General features: G+C 30.9%; 1 protein-coding gene and 1 long non-coding RNA gene across 7 annotated transcripts in view; one reads left to right on the top strand and one right to left on the bottom strand.

Annotated features, from left to right (window-relative positions):
* Positions 1 to 1,826: 1,826 nt before the first annotated feature.
* LOC108746162 (neuroglobin-like) overlaps positions 1,827 to 17,273 on the bottom strand; it is a 62,954-nt gene continuing 47,507 nt past the window's right edge. For all 6 annotated transcript variants that reach the window (XM_018482761.1, XM_018482756.1, XM_018482757.1 and 3 more), the window contains exons 3-4: positions 7,030 to 7,261; positions 1,827 to 2,550 (exon numbers count right to left, since the gene is read on the bottom strand). In XM_018482761.1, the coding sequence (XP_018338263.1) occupies positions 2,395 to 2,550; positions 7,030 to 7,261 (388 nt within the window). In that variant the 3' untranslated portion in view covers positions 1,827 to 2,394. The remainder of the gene's footprint in view (positions 2,551 to 7,029; positions 7,262 to 17,273) is intronic.
* On the top strand, positions 8,338 to 11,805 carry LOC108746163. The gene is made up of 3 exons (XR_001939150.1): positions 8,338 to 8,435; positions 10,655 to 10,749; positions 11,670 to 11,805. It is a non-coding gene; the product is annotated as an uncharacterized LOC108746163 (long non-coding RNA).

The raw sequence follows: 17,273 nt of genomic DNA, 5'->3' as shown, positions 1-17,273 counted from the left end.
TCTCTCTCTCTCTCTCTCTCTCTCTCTCTCTCTCTCTCTCTCTATGGGTATATTCATCTCTTTGAAACTCGAGCGATGCGACTTTAAATAACGATGATAATTTAGACGATATATATTGATTACAATTGATGGCAGGGTATCGATTTTGAAAAAAGAAGCTTCTTGAGATAATCAAATTGAGGTCGTCATGGAATTACTGCAGAATGCATACCGTAGGACATTTTTCCAAAACATCGGTTTGCACTAAATGGTTCGGATTTGAGCGACTCTTTCAATTAAGTGCGAATATCGATTCGCACGTGCAATGATGTAAGTCTTTTGTCGATTGAATTTTATGCGATTTATATTATCGCAGAAGCTGGAAATTTTCATGCCGCGAATTATAAATATTATGATATTTCAAAAGCCATCCCATTTTACGTTCTGAACGCACAAAAGAAGCTATTATTATTAGCAGAATGAATAATCATTCTTCGTAAAAGAGCTTGGCGTAAAAAACGTATAAAAAGAGGATGGAAACATATTTTTCTCATACTTGATACCGTAAATTCGTAATTATTTATATGAGCATATTTGATGAAAAAATCATTATCTACATATAGTGGGTGGTTTTATAACATTCATGAGAAGTTAATGAGAGTTCTTGCGACGTAATAAACCCTTAAAACGACACTGTGTGCGGCGAATATTAGCGGATGGTTGAATCTTATTTTGCTGGTAATAGTATCGTAATAAAAAACTTTTATTTCAGCTTATCCTGTTCTTACGAGGAATATCATATAGTTGACTAAAGTTACGTTTTAGTAATCCTCTTAAGATCGGACTCTTGCGGGAAAGGAAAGCTCTTCCACCTCCTTCCTTCTAATTTTGTATCTGATCAATAACGACATGTGTCACTTTACGTTTTGCTCCTGTTAAATGTATTAAAACTAAAGGAAGCTTATGGCTGACGGGAAAATAAATAGCGAACATACAGAAAATAAATAAAAACGACAAAAAAAAATAAACATTTGCTTGTACACTCGACATAAATAAAATTAAGAGGCCTTTTCTGTAACTCTTAATGACTGTAATTGTAGCATTACAGTTGTTAAGAATTACAGAATAAGCCCCTAAATAATATTTATATTCGAATCATCTCTCCGAGATATATTTCCATTGAAGAATCCAATAAATGTTAATGCTAGCGTTTTTTTTCCAAATGTCATAATACATTTACAACGTATTACGTTTTATGCGCAAAACCAGGCGAAATGAAATATAAACAACTAATAAATAATAACAGTACGAGTTGAAGTATCTTTCTTTTGATACAACACAAGTTTGATAAATTCACGAAAAAACACGTATTCCATTTTCGGAATATTTTCGTTTTTATATCTCAGAATTTGTCCATTGGCAAATAATATTTGACATGTAAAAAAAAACACAATTCATAAATCTCAAAAACAAATCTTTCTATAAAGAATCGATTTTCCCACGGATGTTTTGGCACCGTTCGTAAAAAACTGGTCGATCACCTGATAGATTTCAGATAACGTGTAATCATAGCGCTTTCGGGTTAGTACGATTTAATCTTGGCTTAATCTACTCTTTGTCTTTTTCCTAGAATCCGCATTAGAGAGAAGTGAAGAATCAGTTAAACTTAAATTAAGATTGACGTTTGCAAAATTACTTATAAAAAAAATAATAAGGTACTTGAAAAAAACACATCTACATCAAAACTTACGATTCGACTTCAATTTTTATTTAAATAAAAAAAAAAATATTTTTTAAACCATTTGTTACGTTTTCATTCTTTATTTACGAATAGATATACCCCCTTATTAAAATGATGTCGTAAAGACACCTAGAAGAGATCGGAAACTTCGTACGTTTTTGGACCTTTAAATATGTCATTTAAATAGACTCATTTTTCTATTATCGAAAATCCAATCAATATTAATTAATCGAGTTAAAGAGATAAAAAGAGAGAACCCTTCGATCATCATGGGAGAGCCGCGCGGCTCTTTCGTTTCGCGTTGCGGCACGGTTTTTACGAAGAGATCCCGAAGGATTGACTCAGGACCGTGTTCTTAATATCCGGAGACGTTTAATGGCGAGACCCGCTCGAGGGGGGAAAAGATCTCAGGCCGACGAGGGCGGCGGCGCAAAACACCACGTACTCGTATTTCGCGTTTCTCAAGAATTCGCGGAGAAACGTAGCAGCGACGTGTTGACGCCGCGCGAATCAACGCAAGAACGACGATTGTCCCCGTCGTCGTCTTCTCAAAAATCGTCGGCTGGCATTTTCCCGTTCCAAACGTCGGGAAGCCAGACCGACTCGGGGGGCTGTCAACATCTCGCAGGATCGAGGGCGATCACATGCGTGCCGGATCCTCGGGACTAGGACAACTAGGATTTGGCCTTGTCGCTCTGTGCCTTGTCGAAGCCGTCGATCAGTGTCTCGATGATGAACTTGATCGTCAGCTTGTAGATGTTCTCCACATTTTCCGAGTATCGATCCTCCAGCGTGCGTTCCACCGCATCCAGAAATGGTTTTTCGATTTTCTGGAAATAGAACGTCTGATCACGTATGAGCTACATTTTCGTTAATGCACATTTAAAATAACTGTATTAATTATTTAATTAAAAAAACCGTCTTTTTTTTGGAAGATTTGGATCTGTATTAAAATTAAAATTTGCGTGATTTAATTAAAATATATGATATATTATTATTCTTAATATATTTTATTATTCTTAATTATATTATTTTAAGACGGAAAATAATTCTAGAACAGAAACAGCTTCCATGACTGCGTAACATCTGAGATTAGTGTAACGACACAGATGCGGAAACAATTAATTTTCAGAAGCCGGCACTCTGTATCTCTCTTCCTGGGTTTAGGACAGCTGATTGCCTAAAAGCTGCCAAGCGTACGATAAAAAAAAAAAAGAAGAAAATATTATTCCATTCTGAGAGATAAGATATCTTGATACTAAAAATATAAGCTATTAAGAGTCATCAAATAAATAATTTTCTTGTGTTAAGTAAATTATTTATTCGATGAGTTCTAATGTTGTAGCTTATTTTTAGTATCAAAATATTTTTTTCTCTCAGTGTACAAAGTTTCCAGCAAATCAGTAATTATTTTTAGTGCTGAAGTGAAAATGCCATTCAAAATATTTTTCTAAAAAAGATGAGAAACCAGTTTTGCGAATTCTATAATATCTATAATATTTACTTTTGTAACTCTTCTTTTTCCGATTAAATTGATTTGATACGTCATTTGTAAACGAAAATAATTCTCTAGAAAAATGTTTCGTTTGTTTGCTTCATATTTATTTTAAGCATTTATGGAATCGAAGCTATGGACGTTCTTGGGTCGCGGAAGAAGATAATATCAATACGGCGAATATTTAAGCCTCGATCCATTTCGAGCGGCGTGGTCGCCAACAATACGAGAACTGACGATTGAATCGACGATTGTGTAGCGATCGTCATATCCACGGTTCACAATAGACCTTGTAGGATTGTCCAACAGGAATTATCAATCGTATATACAATAACTAAGTCACGAGACTCACATTAGACGGGAAAGGAAGGCGAATCGGATTTGATTTCATGCCAAGAGATTGAAACCGTGGCGAGCGTTTCACACTGCGAATAAATGCGACGTTCTCTGTAATGTAAACTTTCAACCCTCCTCGCAGATAACTTGACTTTATTCCTATTTGAATGACATAAAAACAAACTCAGAATTATGTGAAATAAGCTGAAAGCTGTATTTTAGAAAGAACTAAATGACAAGTTGTCTTTGATCGAAATTAATTTCTGAAAATATCTCTCACTGAAATATATTATATTACAAATCATTAAGATTAACGGTCTACTTATGGAATTATATCTTGACAATATAATATTACATTTTCATCTTAAAATTAATTTTACTTCAATAAAATGCCTTCTATCTTTATCCATTTTTTAATCACATTTTTAAGCATTCTTGTGCTTGCCTTTTTCTATATAATACCTTTATTCCTTTTCTCTAGCAAGAAGATAAAGCGACGCGAGAGAAGTCCCCAGCACGACTTCCTTCTCACGTGCATAAAGAAAATTCCGTTTCGATCGTCGCAAAAGTAATAAAAAAATTTGCATGCATATGCGAGAAAGTAGGGAAACGTTATTACTTTTGCGTATATCAAGACCCTTTTAATAATTTTTTTTTTTCGGCATTACGTGGATTATTATATTTTATTATCATATTTTTGTATTTTATCATATCTGTCAAGATGATATGTATATACATTACAACTTAGATATATAGTATGTATATATTGTTATTTAAAATTAAAAAATTGAAATTTATTGTTACGTGTGCAACATTACTTTTTTGTAAGCGCCAATGCTTAAATTAAAATTTTTTTTGTTCTTTTGATTGAGAAAAAGTTAGTAAATATACGAATTTACTGATGCATGAGAATTTATTGATACATAAAAAGGAAAGATTTATTAGACGAATCAAATTGACGCATGCTTTCGTTCAAATAAACATCAAGATTATCGAGAAAATCATATACATTTAATGTAATAAAATGCCAGTTGATTTTGTATACGATTACATTTGCAATCGTATTGGGAAAATGCATTCTCCTATTAAAATGTATTTAATTTAATGAATTCAACATTTGTTTGTATACTTGTTTGTGCATGGACAGCTATCAAATTTATTCAACCAAGCAGAATGATTAAGTGCATAATGTTCAATTACATGTATATAGTTAATCAAACATCGAAATTTCCCACACGAATTTTCCTCATTTCAATCATAGCAAGAATGTGATTTCATGCTGTTTAATTATTCTATAGCGTACCGATTTATATTTCAACCAACTCAGATGCTAGAAGCGTTATAGCATCAATTTTCGTGTTCTACATTCGAAGTGTTTCCGACTAACAAAATCGTAAATAAAATTATGGAATATTTACAAGTCCTATGACAGTCGTTATAGCAACAAACTGTCCTTTCACGTCTCGCTGTAATTTGCATGAATCAAATCAAAGTCATGTATTATTCTGAATTTGTCTCTCTCAAAATAGTATTCGTGTATTTTACAAAGCAATGAAAAAATATGTATTTCGTATCAGCGTGTTCATATTAAAAGAATTTGCAATAAAAAATATTCGTGCAGAAGATTTTTCTGCAAAAGATCCAATATTAAAGCGAAATTTTAGCGTATTTATCTTCTATGATAACCATTTTACCACCGTTTTCAACGTTAAATGCAAGAACATTTAAAAAAGAATGTTTTCTTTTTAGATATCGTGCAGAATAGCAACGTAGTAAGCAAATGGCGGATACCAGCTGTGCAGTAGATTATAAAAAACCATGAGATAACAAAATACCGACGTATTATACCTTATAGCGATGTTGCGGGGTAAAGTCTCAACATTTGTTATTCAATTTCTCTCGCAGCAAATTTTTCTTCTTTGCGAAGGGGCGTTATAAATTTCGAGAAAGAAATGTAATGCGAATAATAAAACATTGAATATGAAGATAATGAAATTGAACTTTTAATTGGTAATACGAGCTCAATAAATCCGTCCACTCTGAATTCTAATGTATACTGAGTTAGCAAAATTATAATATTTTTAAAATAATAAATTTGATATTATTTATTTCATTAAAACTGGAAAAGCTATAAATTATTTATTCTCCAATTTAACGAATAGTACCTAACATGAATTTAAAAAAATGTAAAAGACTGTAAAAGGATTTCATTCGATTGAGAAAATGTACTATAGAAATTAAACGTTCATACATTGTGAGGAACGTAACGAAAATTTGTTCCACATTTATGTCGCGCGAGCGTCGTTATACTTTAATTGTGCATAAATCTCTTGCTTGGAGACAGGTCCTAAAATAGTTTACAGTGTCTCCCAAAAGTTTCCAGTTTAGTCTCTTTGATTTCCATGTTGCCAGAGATAAGCGCAGCACAAAGAGAAAATGTTCGTCAAGAGATGGAAGGCATATTTCTCTCTTTCCGACGAGTGACAATTTTCGCACGCTTTCCCGGTATATTCTGAGATAAATTACCTACGTGTTCTGATATATGTAAGGCAAGTCTAACAAGTTTACTCACGCAACAATTGTATTTTTTTTTAAAGTGATACAAATGTATTCCAAGTTCTTAATAAAAAAGTATTCTAAGTTCTTAATAAAAAAAAAATAATTACATTATATTATTACCAAAAAATTACCTCAAGTAAACTACCAATATATTTTGACACATAAGGCAAGTTTAACTGATTTGCTCATACAAAAATATAAACACGGAAAGATTTCGCTGAAGAATTCTTTCTAAAAATTTGGCTAAATCTAAAAACAATTTTGTTGAATTATCGAAATAATTATATAGGGGTTCAAGTATAATGAGCAATATTGTGAACAATTTCGACATTCTAGTAATAAAGTTGAGCTATATAGTTATTCTAATAGTAATGAAATTATTAAAATTATTTTCAGATCTTCTTGATAAATTTTTAGATACTTCGACGAAAGCGTTCTATCCGTGTAATAAGGATATAAAAAGTTTTTTAAAAAGTAGTAAATATTCTAAAATATTTCGAATTTTTAATCTAATAAGACTAATTATATTATTATTAAAAAATGTCTTCATTATTAGAAACATAAATACAATTAGTCAATTTCCAATTTCGCGTTTAATCTTACAAATATTTTTAATGTACATCTTATTGCGTACACATAACAAAACAAACAAAAATAAATTATTATCTTTAATGTCTAAGATAATTTATTTCTTAGTTCATTAAAATGCATATATTTTCTTATATATTAAAGTTAATTTTTTACTTAGATATATTGTCTTACTTTTTTCCCCTAGTCTTACAAATATCTTATTTTCTCGCCTAGTTAATAATTTAATAATTGGGACATATGTATGTGCATTGTGTGTTTATGTTGTCATATGCCGTGTATGAATATTGCAAGGTGCATATGAGCAATTTTTTTTCGAGGAAGGACTCACCCAGAAGTATTGCCGGTTGAATCCGGGGATCTTCGTGTGAGAGGCCCCGACCTCGTGAAGGTATGTCAGAAACGCATCCATATCATCGAGGCTCTTGATACCTTCGTCGAGGGTGGTCATGACCGTTTTCGCGTGCTCGGCCAGTTCCATGCTCGTAGACTGTTGCTCCTTTGTCTTTTGATCCCGAAACTTCGTGAACATATTTAGCAATTCCGTGTTCTCTTCAAATAACCTAGAACCACACGGTGTGTGGCATCATTAGAGGAGTTGTAAAGACACTAATAGGTGTGTAATATCGTAATATGTGACGAGAAGTTACATAATACGTCAATGTGATTGTTTATATCAAAATTAAGTCAAATATAGTTTGTTTTTTATATGTGAGATACAGTAAATTTTCTCTCATATAGAGAATAAGTGAGGATATCTTAAATATATTTGCTCATTATTATGTTAGATAGTTAATGAAAAAATTTAATTATTATATAAAATCATAAATAATACTTTTGAGGCTTCCATAGGTATTTGCTTCAAGAAAGTTAGTTATGCAGTTTACAGGTTATCTCCGTATCTTGCATTGTTAAATGCTAATGTTTCGTGAACATTGCAGTTCACTTTATCAGGATAAGAAGCAACCTCATACAGTCATAAATGCAAGTTAGAGCAAAAATTTAAAGAAAGCGTGTTTAAAAATAGATTTAATAAATATTGTAATTTATGGATTAAAGTAACTCTTACGGTTTGAAATATGCAATCGTTAAAGGCAGCTAATCTTTTGGAAAAATAAGTTGAAGAAGCAAGATATTTTCGATTAAAAATTCAAAAGATATGAGAAGTTGAAGTAAAGAAGTGAAGCTAAGTGATTAAAAAAACGTTGAGCATTTTTGATAAGCACAAACTTTGTCTGTTCTACAAGAATCATAAATTTCAAACTCAGTTCTTTAATAGTTCGAGATAAGTTTTTCTTTTTGTCCCAATTTTTTCCAAATGTATTTGGCGAATCCCAAAATATTTCACACACACAATTTGCATATAAAAATTTATCCCCCAATTCCTTCGAAATGTCTGATATTCCGCAATATCTTCTCTCGCGATATTTTTCATTGCAGATTCAAAGAACCGTAGGGACAAAACCGAGTGACGCCTTGAATTCTACGCTCTACGTTATCTAACGTTGGCATACATCTACCACGAGAGAAATCGATTGCTAGGAAAAGACACGCTATTCGTTTCAATCCTAACTCGTTCGCATTTTGTTTGATTTCTTTCGGACATTTATTTTCCTCTCTTTCACGTGACATACGATACTAATGCTGCAATGCATAATAAATACAAATATAACCATCAATTTTATATTTAGCACTGAAGAAGCTCAAGATAACTCTGGCGTTTGCCGGAATTCACTCGTAAGTAAATAAGAATTTATTGAAAAAAATTCGTTGCAATCTTCGCGCGCACAGTTTTCTCTTTCTCTTCCTCGTATCAAAATTTGGTTAACTTTTTCTCTTCGAGTTTTATACTCGTTGAAATAACGAGTTCACGTGGGCCTCGTTACAACAGCTCGACAAAAATGTTTTTGTTTCGCGGCTAGTTGCTCTCAGCCATTCATGAAATACCTCTTTGTATAACGAGGCATTCCAATCTCGCGCTTGTCTAACCAGGGGAAAATGTACGCGCAAGGGAGAAAATATAAACATAGTTATTTTATCTTTGATGATTTCAACAGTTAATAAGTGCGCGCTGCAATTTAATACCTGCATCGGACCATGCATTGGAGATTGAAAATTGCGAATTGGAGATTAGAATTTGACCAATCAGATAAATTTAATTTTGATCTGTTTCATTTCAATTGGAGTTAAATTTTAATTTCCACTTTGCAGTTTTTGATCTCCAATGTATAATCTGTTACGGACTCAACACACGTAAAATGCTATGTACTTCTTTTTCAGTCTGCAAAATATAATGTTCGTTTTTACGCTTTTATATTTTGCAAACAACAGAATATAACAAAATAATAACATTTTCTCTTCATAATAACGTAACATATCTGCTCTCTCTTATATAGTGTCTCTATATGTATAATATTTATCTTTACTTGTCAAATTTTTTCTACGCACATAAATCACAGAGCATATAATTAATAGATAACAAAATGTATTGTCTAAATATATTTTACGATAAAATAAAAAACCGTACGAAACAATTCTTTTATATCTCGTTCGCAAAGATTGCATGGCAAAATTAAACGCGCGTCCTTAGAAGTTTGATGTTGTAACTTCAGCGACTCAAAAAAAATGTTACGTTAGAAAAAATCGTGAGATCGATATTCAAATTGGTCCGATATTGCGTCAAGATTATTCGGTGCGCGTATTTCTCTCTCGCGTCCGTATAAATTATCTTTCCCGAAGGAAAATGACATTTCACACGGTATCTGTCCGTCGTGATTTTTCACGGTGCGCAAACTCGTTACACTGTCGGCTACAGCACAGCGCGAGTTTTATTTCATCTCAACGGATGAATGTTCACGAAGAAACAAAAATAAGTGCGCAAGGTTTACAATTTTGTAAACTCCGTAAATTTAAGTATAATATACGAAATACCCTCCCCGAGGAGATCGTTCGCGAATGTATAAGTAAATAATGCATCTTCACCTTCATGCGTCGAGAGTAAATTTAAATGAAGAATGCTCCGGAGAGATATTTTATTTTTTATTTATGTTAATTTAGACTTTAAGTATACATTGTATAATAATTAATATGCAACAAAATAAAAATTCTCGCGAAAGTTAATATCATTAAGATGGACATGTTATTTTTATTTAAGAACCTTTCATTTTTATGTTGCGATAATTATTGCAATTATTATTGCAACATTATTTTTTTCCAATATAAGTAATTACGATATCAAGAAATGTATCTCTGACTAAAATTGTGTACACTAACATCTACTAATGCCCATTAATGCCCTAATAGTACTCTACAATGCCGTAGTAATGCCTCACCGTTTATTATAATACACAATTCTCCTCTTAAATAATGTTTCAAATCTGTACACTGCAATACCCTCGGCGATTTACCCCTCGACAATTGTTTTTAAAATTGTGCATATTGTCATATTACATTAATAATTTTTTTTTACTGAACTAAAAATCAGATAAATTTCCTAATTTTCACATATATATTTGAAAAAAATATTCCCTATCTCTCGCTCATAAAGAGACATATGTAATAATTGTGCACATGTGGCAGTTGAATCATCTGCAATATGTGCAATCGAATCTCGCTCGTATCATTTTATCGTTATCGGTTGTCCATGCATTGTTGTTTCGTGCATATGTTTCATAAATCTCTGTGGATTGATTACGATTAAATATGGAAATCCCAGAGGATCGTATGTTTTATTTTGCCGTCAATTTTTGACATGTTGGAATATATGTGCATACATACATTTAAGCAATAATGACTAACTACTAAATCTTGATCAAACTCCGATCAATTTGAATTGAATTTCTTTTGTCATTCCCATTTTTGGAGCAAAAAATACTGTAATCTATGACATTCTTGAGCTTCAGTGGGCAAGCGGACTGCTCACGTTTTAAACAATGCGTAAAAACATGTGATTTCAGACCAAAGACGAGGATTAAAGAGCGCATAACAGCAAATTTGCATGCAAGTTACTACGATGCAAATGGGATCGACATGACTGAAGAGACCGACAAGCGTAAGTATTGACCGGTATGATAAAATATTTTTAAATGCGGCCTCCCAACGGGCAATAAACGGTACGACGGTATTCGCTTGGTATGAGTTCGGCGGGTTCTTATCGTCTGGGAACGGATTGAAAAGTTTCGTATCGGAAATCCATATTCTCCCCTCCCGTGGAAGATGCTTAAAAGCGACGAGAAACAACGATACTGCTGTCGATTCGGCGCGCGCGCGTCAGCTTTTCCACTGTGCTGCTCCTATAGTCCGATAAAAAAAGCAACCCTAATGATCGATACGACGACGAGTAATTATCAACATTGCATTGAACATTAATGCCGATGTCTCGTTGCAGCCGTTTTGATCTTTATAATGGCATGTATATATAGTTATATATTTTTTAATATAATTTTTTTCTAATTTAATCCTCCGTTGAAATGTTCGAATTTAAAGACACTACTATCGATTTTTTTAATTGTAAATTAACATAAATAAATTTAAATTTATAATAAAATACAATCCAACTTCTATGATAGTAAAAATTCGTTTTTAAAGCTTTCACAAATACGTAAGAATTTTTTCAGATTTTTATATCTTGGAACAATATAAAAATCTGCATATTAAGTTCGAAGTTAAGTTGTGGACAAAGGATGAAAGTTTCACATTGTCAAAGGGTTAAAAACAAAGAAAGTTAGTAAACAAATATGACAAATAATAATTGAAGTGCTATACTTTTTTTAATACTGAAAAACAGATAAGCATGCGAGATAAGACAGAAGAAATTTAAGATATATAATTCCGATCGATTCTCCCTAAGAGACGAATATAGTAAATTAATTTGACTTAAGTGGAAGTCTCCAAAGGACGTACCGTACATGCTCGGATATTAACATGTTCGAGCAGAGCGCGATGAAATTAATGCCTTGTATTTCCATTAAGGTAAACCCATGGCAAAATCCAGCCGCGAGCAACAACGCCTTCAACCGTTTTCTAATTACGCCGAGGAAAACTTAAACCAAGCTTTAAGATCATTATAATGCATAAGTCACACCTGACGTAAATTCATTGAGAAAAAGAACAGATTACGAAAGAGTGTTCGCTAGTATTAATAAATGACATATACATTCATTTAAATTATATTTAAATTATTAAACGATCGTAATTTTATCATTAATATATTACATGTGACAATATTGAATCTATCTAGTACATAAAATAAAGTAGTATATAAAATATCGTGTGATGATTATAGTTACTGTAATTGATTCAAATAATTGTTAATAAATAAATATTTATTATTATATTTTTAATATCAAAAAGAATGAAATATAATTGATGTATAGCGAGATATTGTTATTTTGTAGATACTGGAATACATTAGTAATAATCAAATATTAGATGCATCAAACAAATATATATATATTATTAGCACAATTTAGTAATGTAGTGTTTATCTTATTTTAAAAGATAAATAATTGTTTATTAAATTCTCCTGATTCGAAAAAAATAATATACTTATATTTAAAAGCTTACGCACATTTATAAAATCATATAATTATACTTATTGAAATTGTTTAATACATCAGCAATAACGTGAATTGATTGAACAAAACGTGTTATAAATAATTGGTAAATTTAATATTTCGATTATGTTATCAATAAATAATAAAATGTTAAGCTTCATTTTTAGTTTCATAAAATAAAATATATTTGTAGCTTCTTTTTTATATCTCTCTATTTTTTTCTCTCTCTCACACATGCACACACGCACGCACAATGCATTATTTATAAAATGCTTGCAATAATTATTATGTGTTGTATTTTTTATTCTATTAGTAATATATTATATTTCTCTCTCTCATGTGATATATATATATATAAAAAAACCTATAAAACCTTTAAAATAATTATTCGAATATACCTCGGATACCTTTTCATGCATCTCTTTGACAAATAATTTAAAACTTTAACAACATGTTTTTTTCATACTATTTTAGTACCTTTTAGTTTATATACCTATTTACACTATGCATAGTGTTTCATGTATGGTGAAAGTAACATTTTTTCTTTTAGCGACTAAAAACAGGAAATGCACTGTAAATTCATTGTCCAACAATTCCTGTTTCAGCTTGCCACACTTTTTAATGAAAAATTCAGATGTATCCTTTTTTGCATATTTTTCCCTTAATATTGTATAGTATTTGTGCACAAACGTAATTATCTACGGGAAAATAGAGTGAGTGAGAGAGAGAGAGAGAGAGAGAGAGAGAGAGAGAGAGAGAGAGAGAGAAACATGTATTGCAAGTTTAATTATTTGGTAAAAAGCACTTCAAAATGTAAATTTTGTTTAAGATATAATGTCATAAAGAAATTATTTTCTTCCAGCAATTTCATTCATTACAAAGCTATCAATATGTTCAATCTGCCACTTGGCTATTGCCAGGTCGGCGAATATGATCCATTCTCTTTAAGAGTGCGCTACGTGTTCTAGTTTCTCTGACGACACGACCCCAAAAGAATCGGTGAAACGTGCCTAACCTTCTCTTTTTCCAAAGGATCCTCCGCTCCACCACGCGCGACGGAGATAAACCGAATACGCATTCTGTCCACATGCATAATTCAAATCCCATCATTTATATGTTAACATATTTACCTGCTTCATAATAATATTCAGATTGCAGTAAATCGGGTCAAAAGATGCGTTTCGTTGAAGGAAAGAAGATTCGTTTTTAATCTTCTATGTATATTATATATGAAAGAATTAAAAAAAAATCGAATTTTAAATCATTTCAATATATCTAAATATCTATCTGCTTTGATAAAAATTATCAAAATTAGATGAGATAAATAGAATTATAGTGTTTATTTTATATTTATGGAAATTCTCTTCGATGGACTTTGTAAAAAGATTGATCGTATTAAAACTTTTGTCGTAATAGCACGAAAAAATCAGATTGTCATATATCTAAATGAGTAGTAATATTTACATAAAAAACTATATATATATATATATATATATGAAGGCAGATACTTGGCATTAAATAAAAAATTGTATTAAATGATTTGATTACACTACATTTCTGCATTGAACTAATTCACTTTGTGCAATTAAGCAAAAAAGTATATAATCCTTTAGGGTGTATGTATATGTAATCAAGATTCGTGTATAAATATTTAAGAGCAGTCCACCTGCAAATTGTATTATTATCTTATTGCGTGACACTTAACTAGAGAAAGTAACGACATTTTTCTGCGATATGATTTTTTATGCATGTTATATGTATACGCTAAAATATAAAACTGCCTTTACAGCGCAAAAGCCGTTTATTTTTACACAAGCAACAAAGTTACTTTTGAATACATTCAGCTTGTAGTTGCTTTATTAATTCTTCAGTAGCTAAGTAAGATATTTTTAATATCCTGTGTCATGCAATTATTCTCTGTTTTATATAGAAATATTTTAATTAACTGATATTTTTAACACCCTTTAAAAATATATTTTTTTATATAAAAAATTTTATCATTTTTTTCGTGTTTCATTAGTATTTATAGATAAAATATAAAAAATGCTTCACTTAATTACTCAAAACCGTAATTTAGTTCAGTTACGAAAATTAAAAAAAAATAATGTTATTGAGAACATGTGTATTAGCTATATAAAGATTATGCGTTCCGCGGATTTTCTCCGTGTCCAGATCCATTTTTGGAATGCCAACGTTTCATGAACCAATCCACTTCATCAGGGCTGCAAGGTTCACGAAACGTTGGCATTCCAAGAATGGATCTGGACACGGAGAAAACCTGCAAAATGCATTATGTTTTTATAGAAAGCATCCGTGGAAACCTCAAGAATATTATGTGTATTAGCTTTAACAAACGCTTTTTAAGTAGATTTTAAGTAGATTAAGTAGATTTCATTGTTTAATGAACAGCATTTCATAAAGTATGTACCTCGGTATGTACTTTCTTCGTATTATTCTAAGGTAATTATAAGTAGTAAAATTGAAAAATTGCCGAGATTTTTTTTTACAAAAGTTAAATGAAATTTTTCTTTGAGTTTTATTACGAGAAGAGCTAAGACAGAAATTTTGCAAGCATACTGTGAGAATTATATAACCCCTCCATTTGTCTAGGATTACGTGCTGTTTGGCTTTTTTAAAAAAATCGCAGACACGTGTTTCTGATAAAAAATGCCATTTCATACACTAAACTGCTCCTATCTTTATATTCTTTACAATTTTTTATTTACTAATTTTTTATTTACTTATTTAGTGGGAGAAAATATGATTTTCTATAAGATTGTCAATATATGTAATTCGTATTTAATCTCCTGCATTCGAAATTTTTGAATAGTTCGGATTCAAATCATTGAGATTAGAATTGAATCGAATTAAATTTTATTTGATTCCGATTCAATTCGTATTGAATAATTCGCATATCTCTAATATTATTACATTTTAGCACTTTTTATGTATTTGATACTTTGAGCATCAAAGATATTTTATGAAATAAAATAAAAACTCCGAAATAATTTTGTTGATGTTTTAGTAAAGTGCAGAAAATATTTAAAATATGTAATAAAATTTACTATATTATTAAGTTATTTAGTTGAGAGACATAATATTAAAAATTATACTGCCTAATAAATCTCAATATACATCTTTGTTCCAAATATAACGCAAACATTAAGAATCATTTCTGATGTTTTCACGTAAGGGTTTACCTGTAAGGTAAAGTGAAGTTATTAATCTATAGTCAATCTATCTAAGGTTTCCTTGATATAACTCCATTTATCTCTAATCAATTTAATCTATTTAATCGCAAAGAAGAGGAAATAGAACTCTGCTGATCCATCAAAATTATACTACATAATCACAGTCGAGCAATCATGGAGCAAGTAATTTATCTGTTGCTTATAAAATTGATCATATATTCCTCTTTATAAGTGTATCAGTATAAGAGATAAGCGTATTACCTTCTTTATTTTTTAAGATTAAATTAAGAATAAAATTATACGATATTCGTTACAATATCTCCCTCAATTCTCTCAATATCCGAGGACTGCAAAATACGCGATCTCCGCTGCGATAGTCTCTCATGTTACAAATAATCAGGATTAGCAATGTTACTTTATATAAAAAACGTGTTATCATTACTGTTACTATTTGTAACAAGTAACTCTTTACTGTTACTAATTATAAAACGCAACACGATATTTGCAATTAGAAAGTATAACGATTTGTTATTTTTTTGTAATGCTAAAGTAAGACATTAAATTTTTAAATCATGTACATTATTTAATAATTACTATTAAATGTAACAATCAATATTAATCTTAAAACTTATATAAATCTTAAAACTTTAAGCTAAACTCTAAAGCGAACTTTTTATATTAAACTTATCTAATAAATCTTCTATAATTCTTTACATTAATATTTTTATTTTTTAATATATACTTATATTTTTAGGGATTTAGACTATAATTCGCAAAAGCAAATTTTATTAAAAATTTTTATTAAACATCGTTTTTAAACATTAATGTATTAAGAATGCATTTCAATGTTCCAATATTCATTCTAGTACTGTTGTTTTTGAAAATTTACAGTTTACGTTACATACTACAGATTTTCAATATTAATTAGCGACTGTCAAAATGCTTAAGATATTTAAAATACAAAATACTTTTTATATTAACAAATTTTTCAATAAACTATCTATATAATAAAAAATAACGCGATCTTGAATAGATATATCTAAAGATAATAAATAATTAAAAGAACGATAAAAGTAACGGCTAAATTTGTTACCGTTATTGTAAAAATGTAACAACGTTACCATTATCATTACAAAAAGGAAAAAAGTAATGATCGCTATAAAAAAAAAGTAAAGATTTACGGTGTGTGTTACTTCTTAATCCTACAAATGACCAGCATAATCCCTAAGAGGGACGATTAAAAAGCGAATTCGATTTAACGACACGCCTCTTTAAAGAATGAATAATGTTCAATAACAAAATGTATTCGCATAAATGGAAATTATTATAGACTGGGTAATGCAGAAACGTTATTTGCACTGAACGTACAGTCAGTTATATGTCGCTCCATTTGAGTATTTTATTCAGCGCGGAAAATATGACAGCTATATACGAGCGAGTGAGACGGGATATTGACGAATGCATTTAAAGTAAAAATTTGCCACTTAAAAAAAAAGCGATCAACGCGTCGCGTCGATATCACACGCTTGTAGTCGTTTATTGATTTCCGAGGCTGCTACTGGACCAAAGGCCTCTCTACTCTGGTTCCGCTTTCTCTCTCTCACTCCTCTCACTTCCCCTTCTGTCTCGTTCTCTCTCTCGCAGCTGTTGAGGATGTCATGTATAGCTAGACCGAGCTTAATTAAGTTACCTTAAAGCTGGATGCCCGACGGGAATCGATGAGCGCGTATATATGTACATATATATATATATGTACATATATACGCGCTCATCGATTCCCGTCGGGCATCCAGCTTTAAGGTAACTTAATTAAGCTCGGTCTAGCTATA

This window comes from Trachymyrmex septentrionalis, unplaced genomic scaffold (assembly GCF_001594115.1).
Source record: "Trachymyrmex septentrionalis isolate Tsep2-gDNA-1 unplaced genomic scaffold, Tsep1.0 scaffold16, whole genome shotgun sequence".
In the NCBI taxonomy this organism is placed as follows: domain Eukaryota; kingdom Metazoa; phylum Arthropoda; class Insecta; order Hymenoptera; family Formicidae; genus Trachymyrmex; species Trachymyrmex septentrionalis.
The sequence above is the reverse complement of the archived record's forward strand: the minus strand, read 5'-3'. Positions and strand labels throughout refer to the sequence as shown.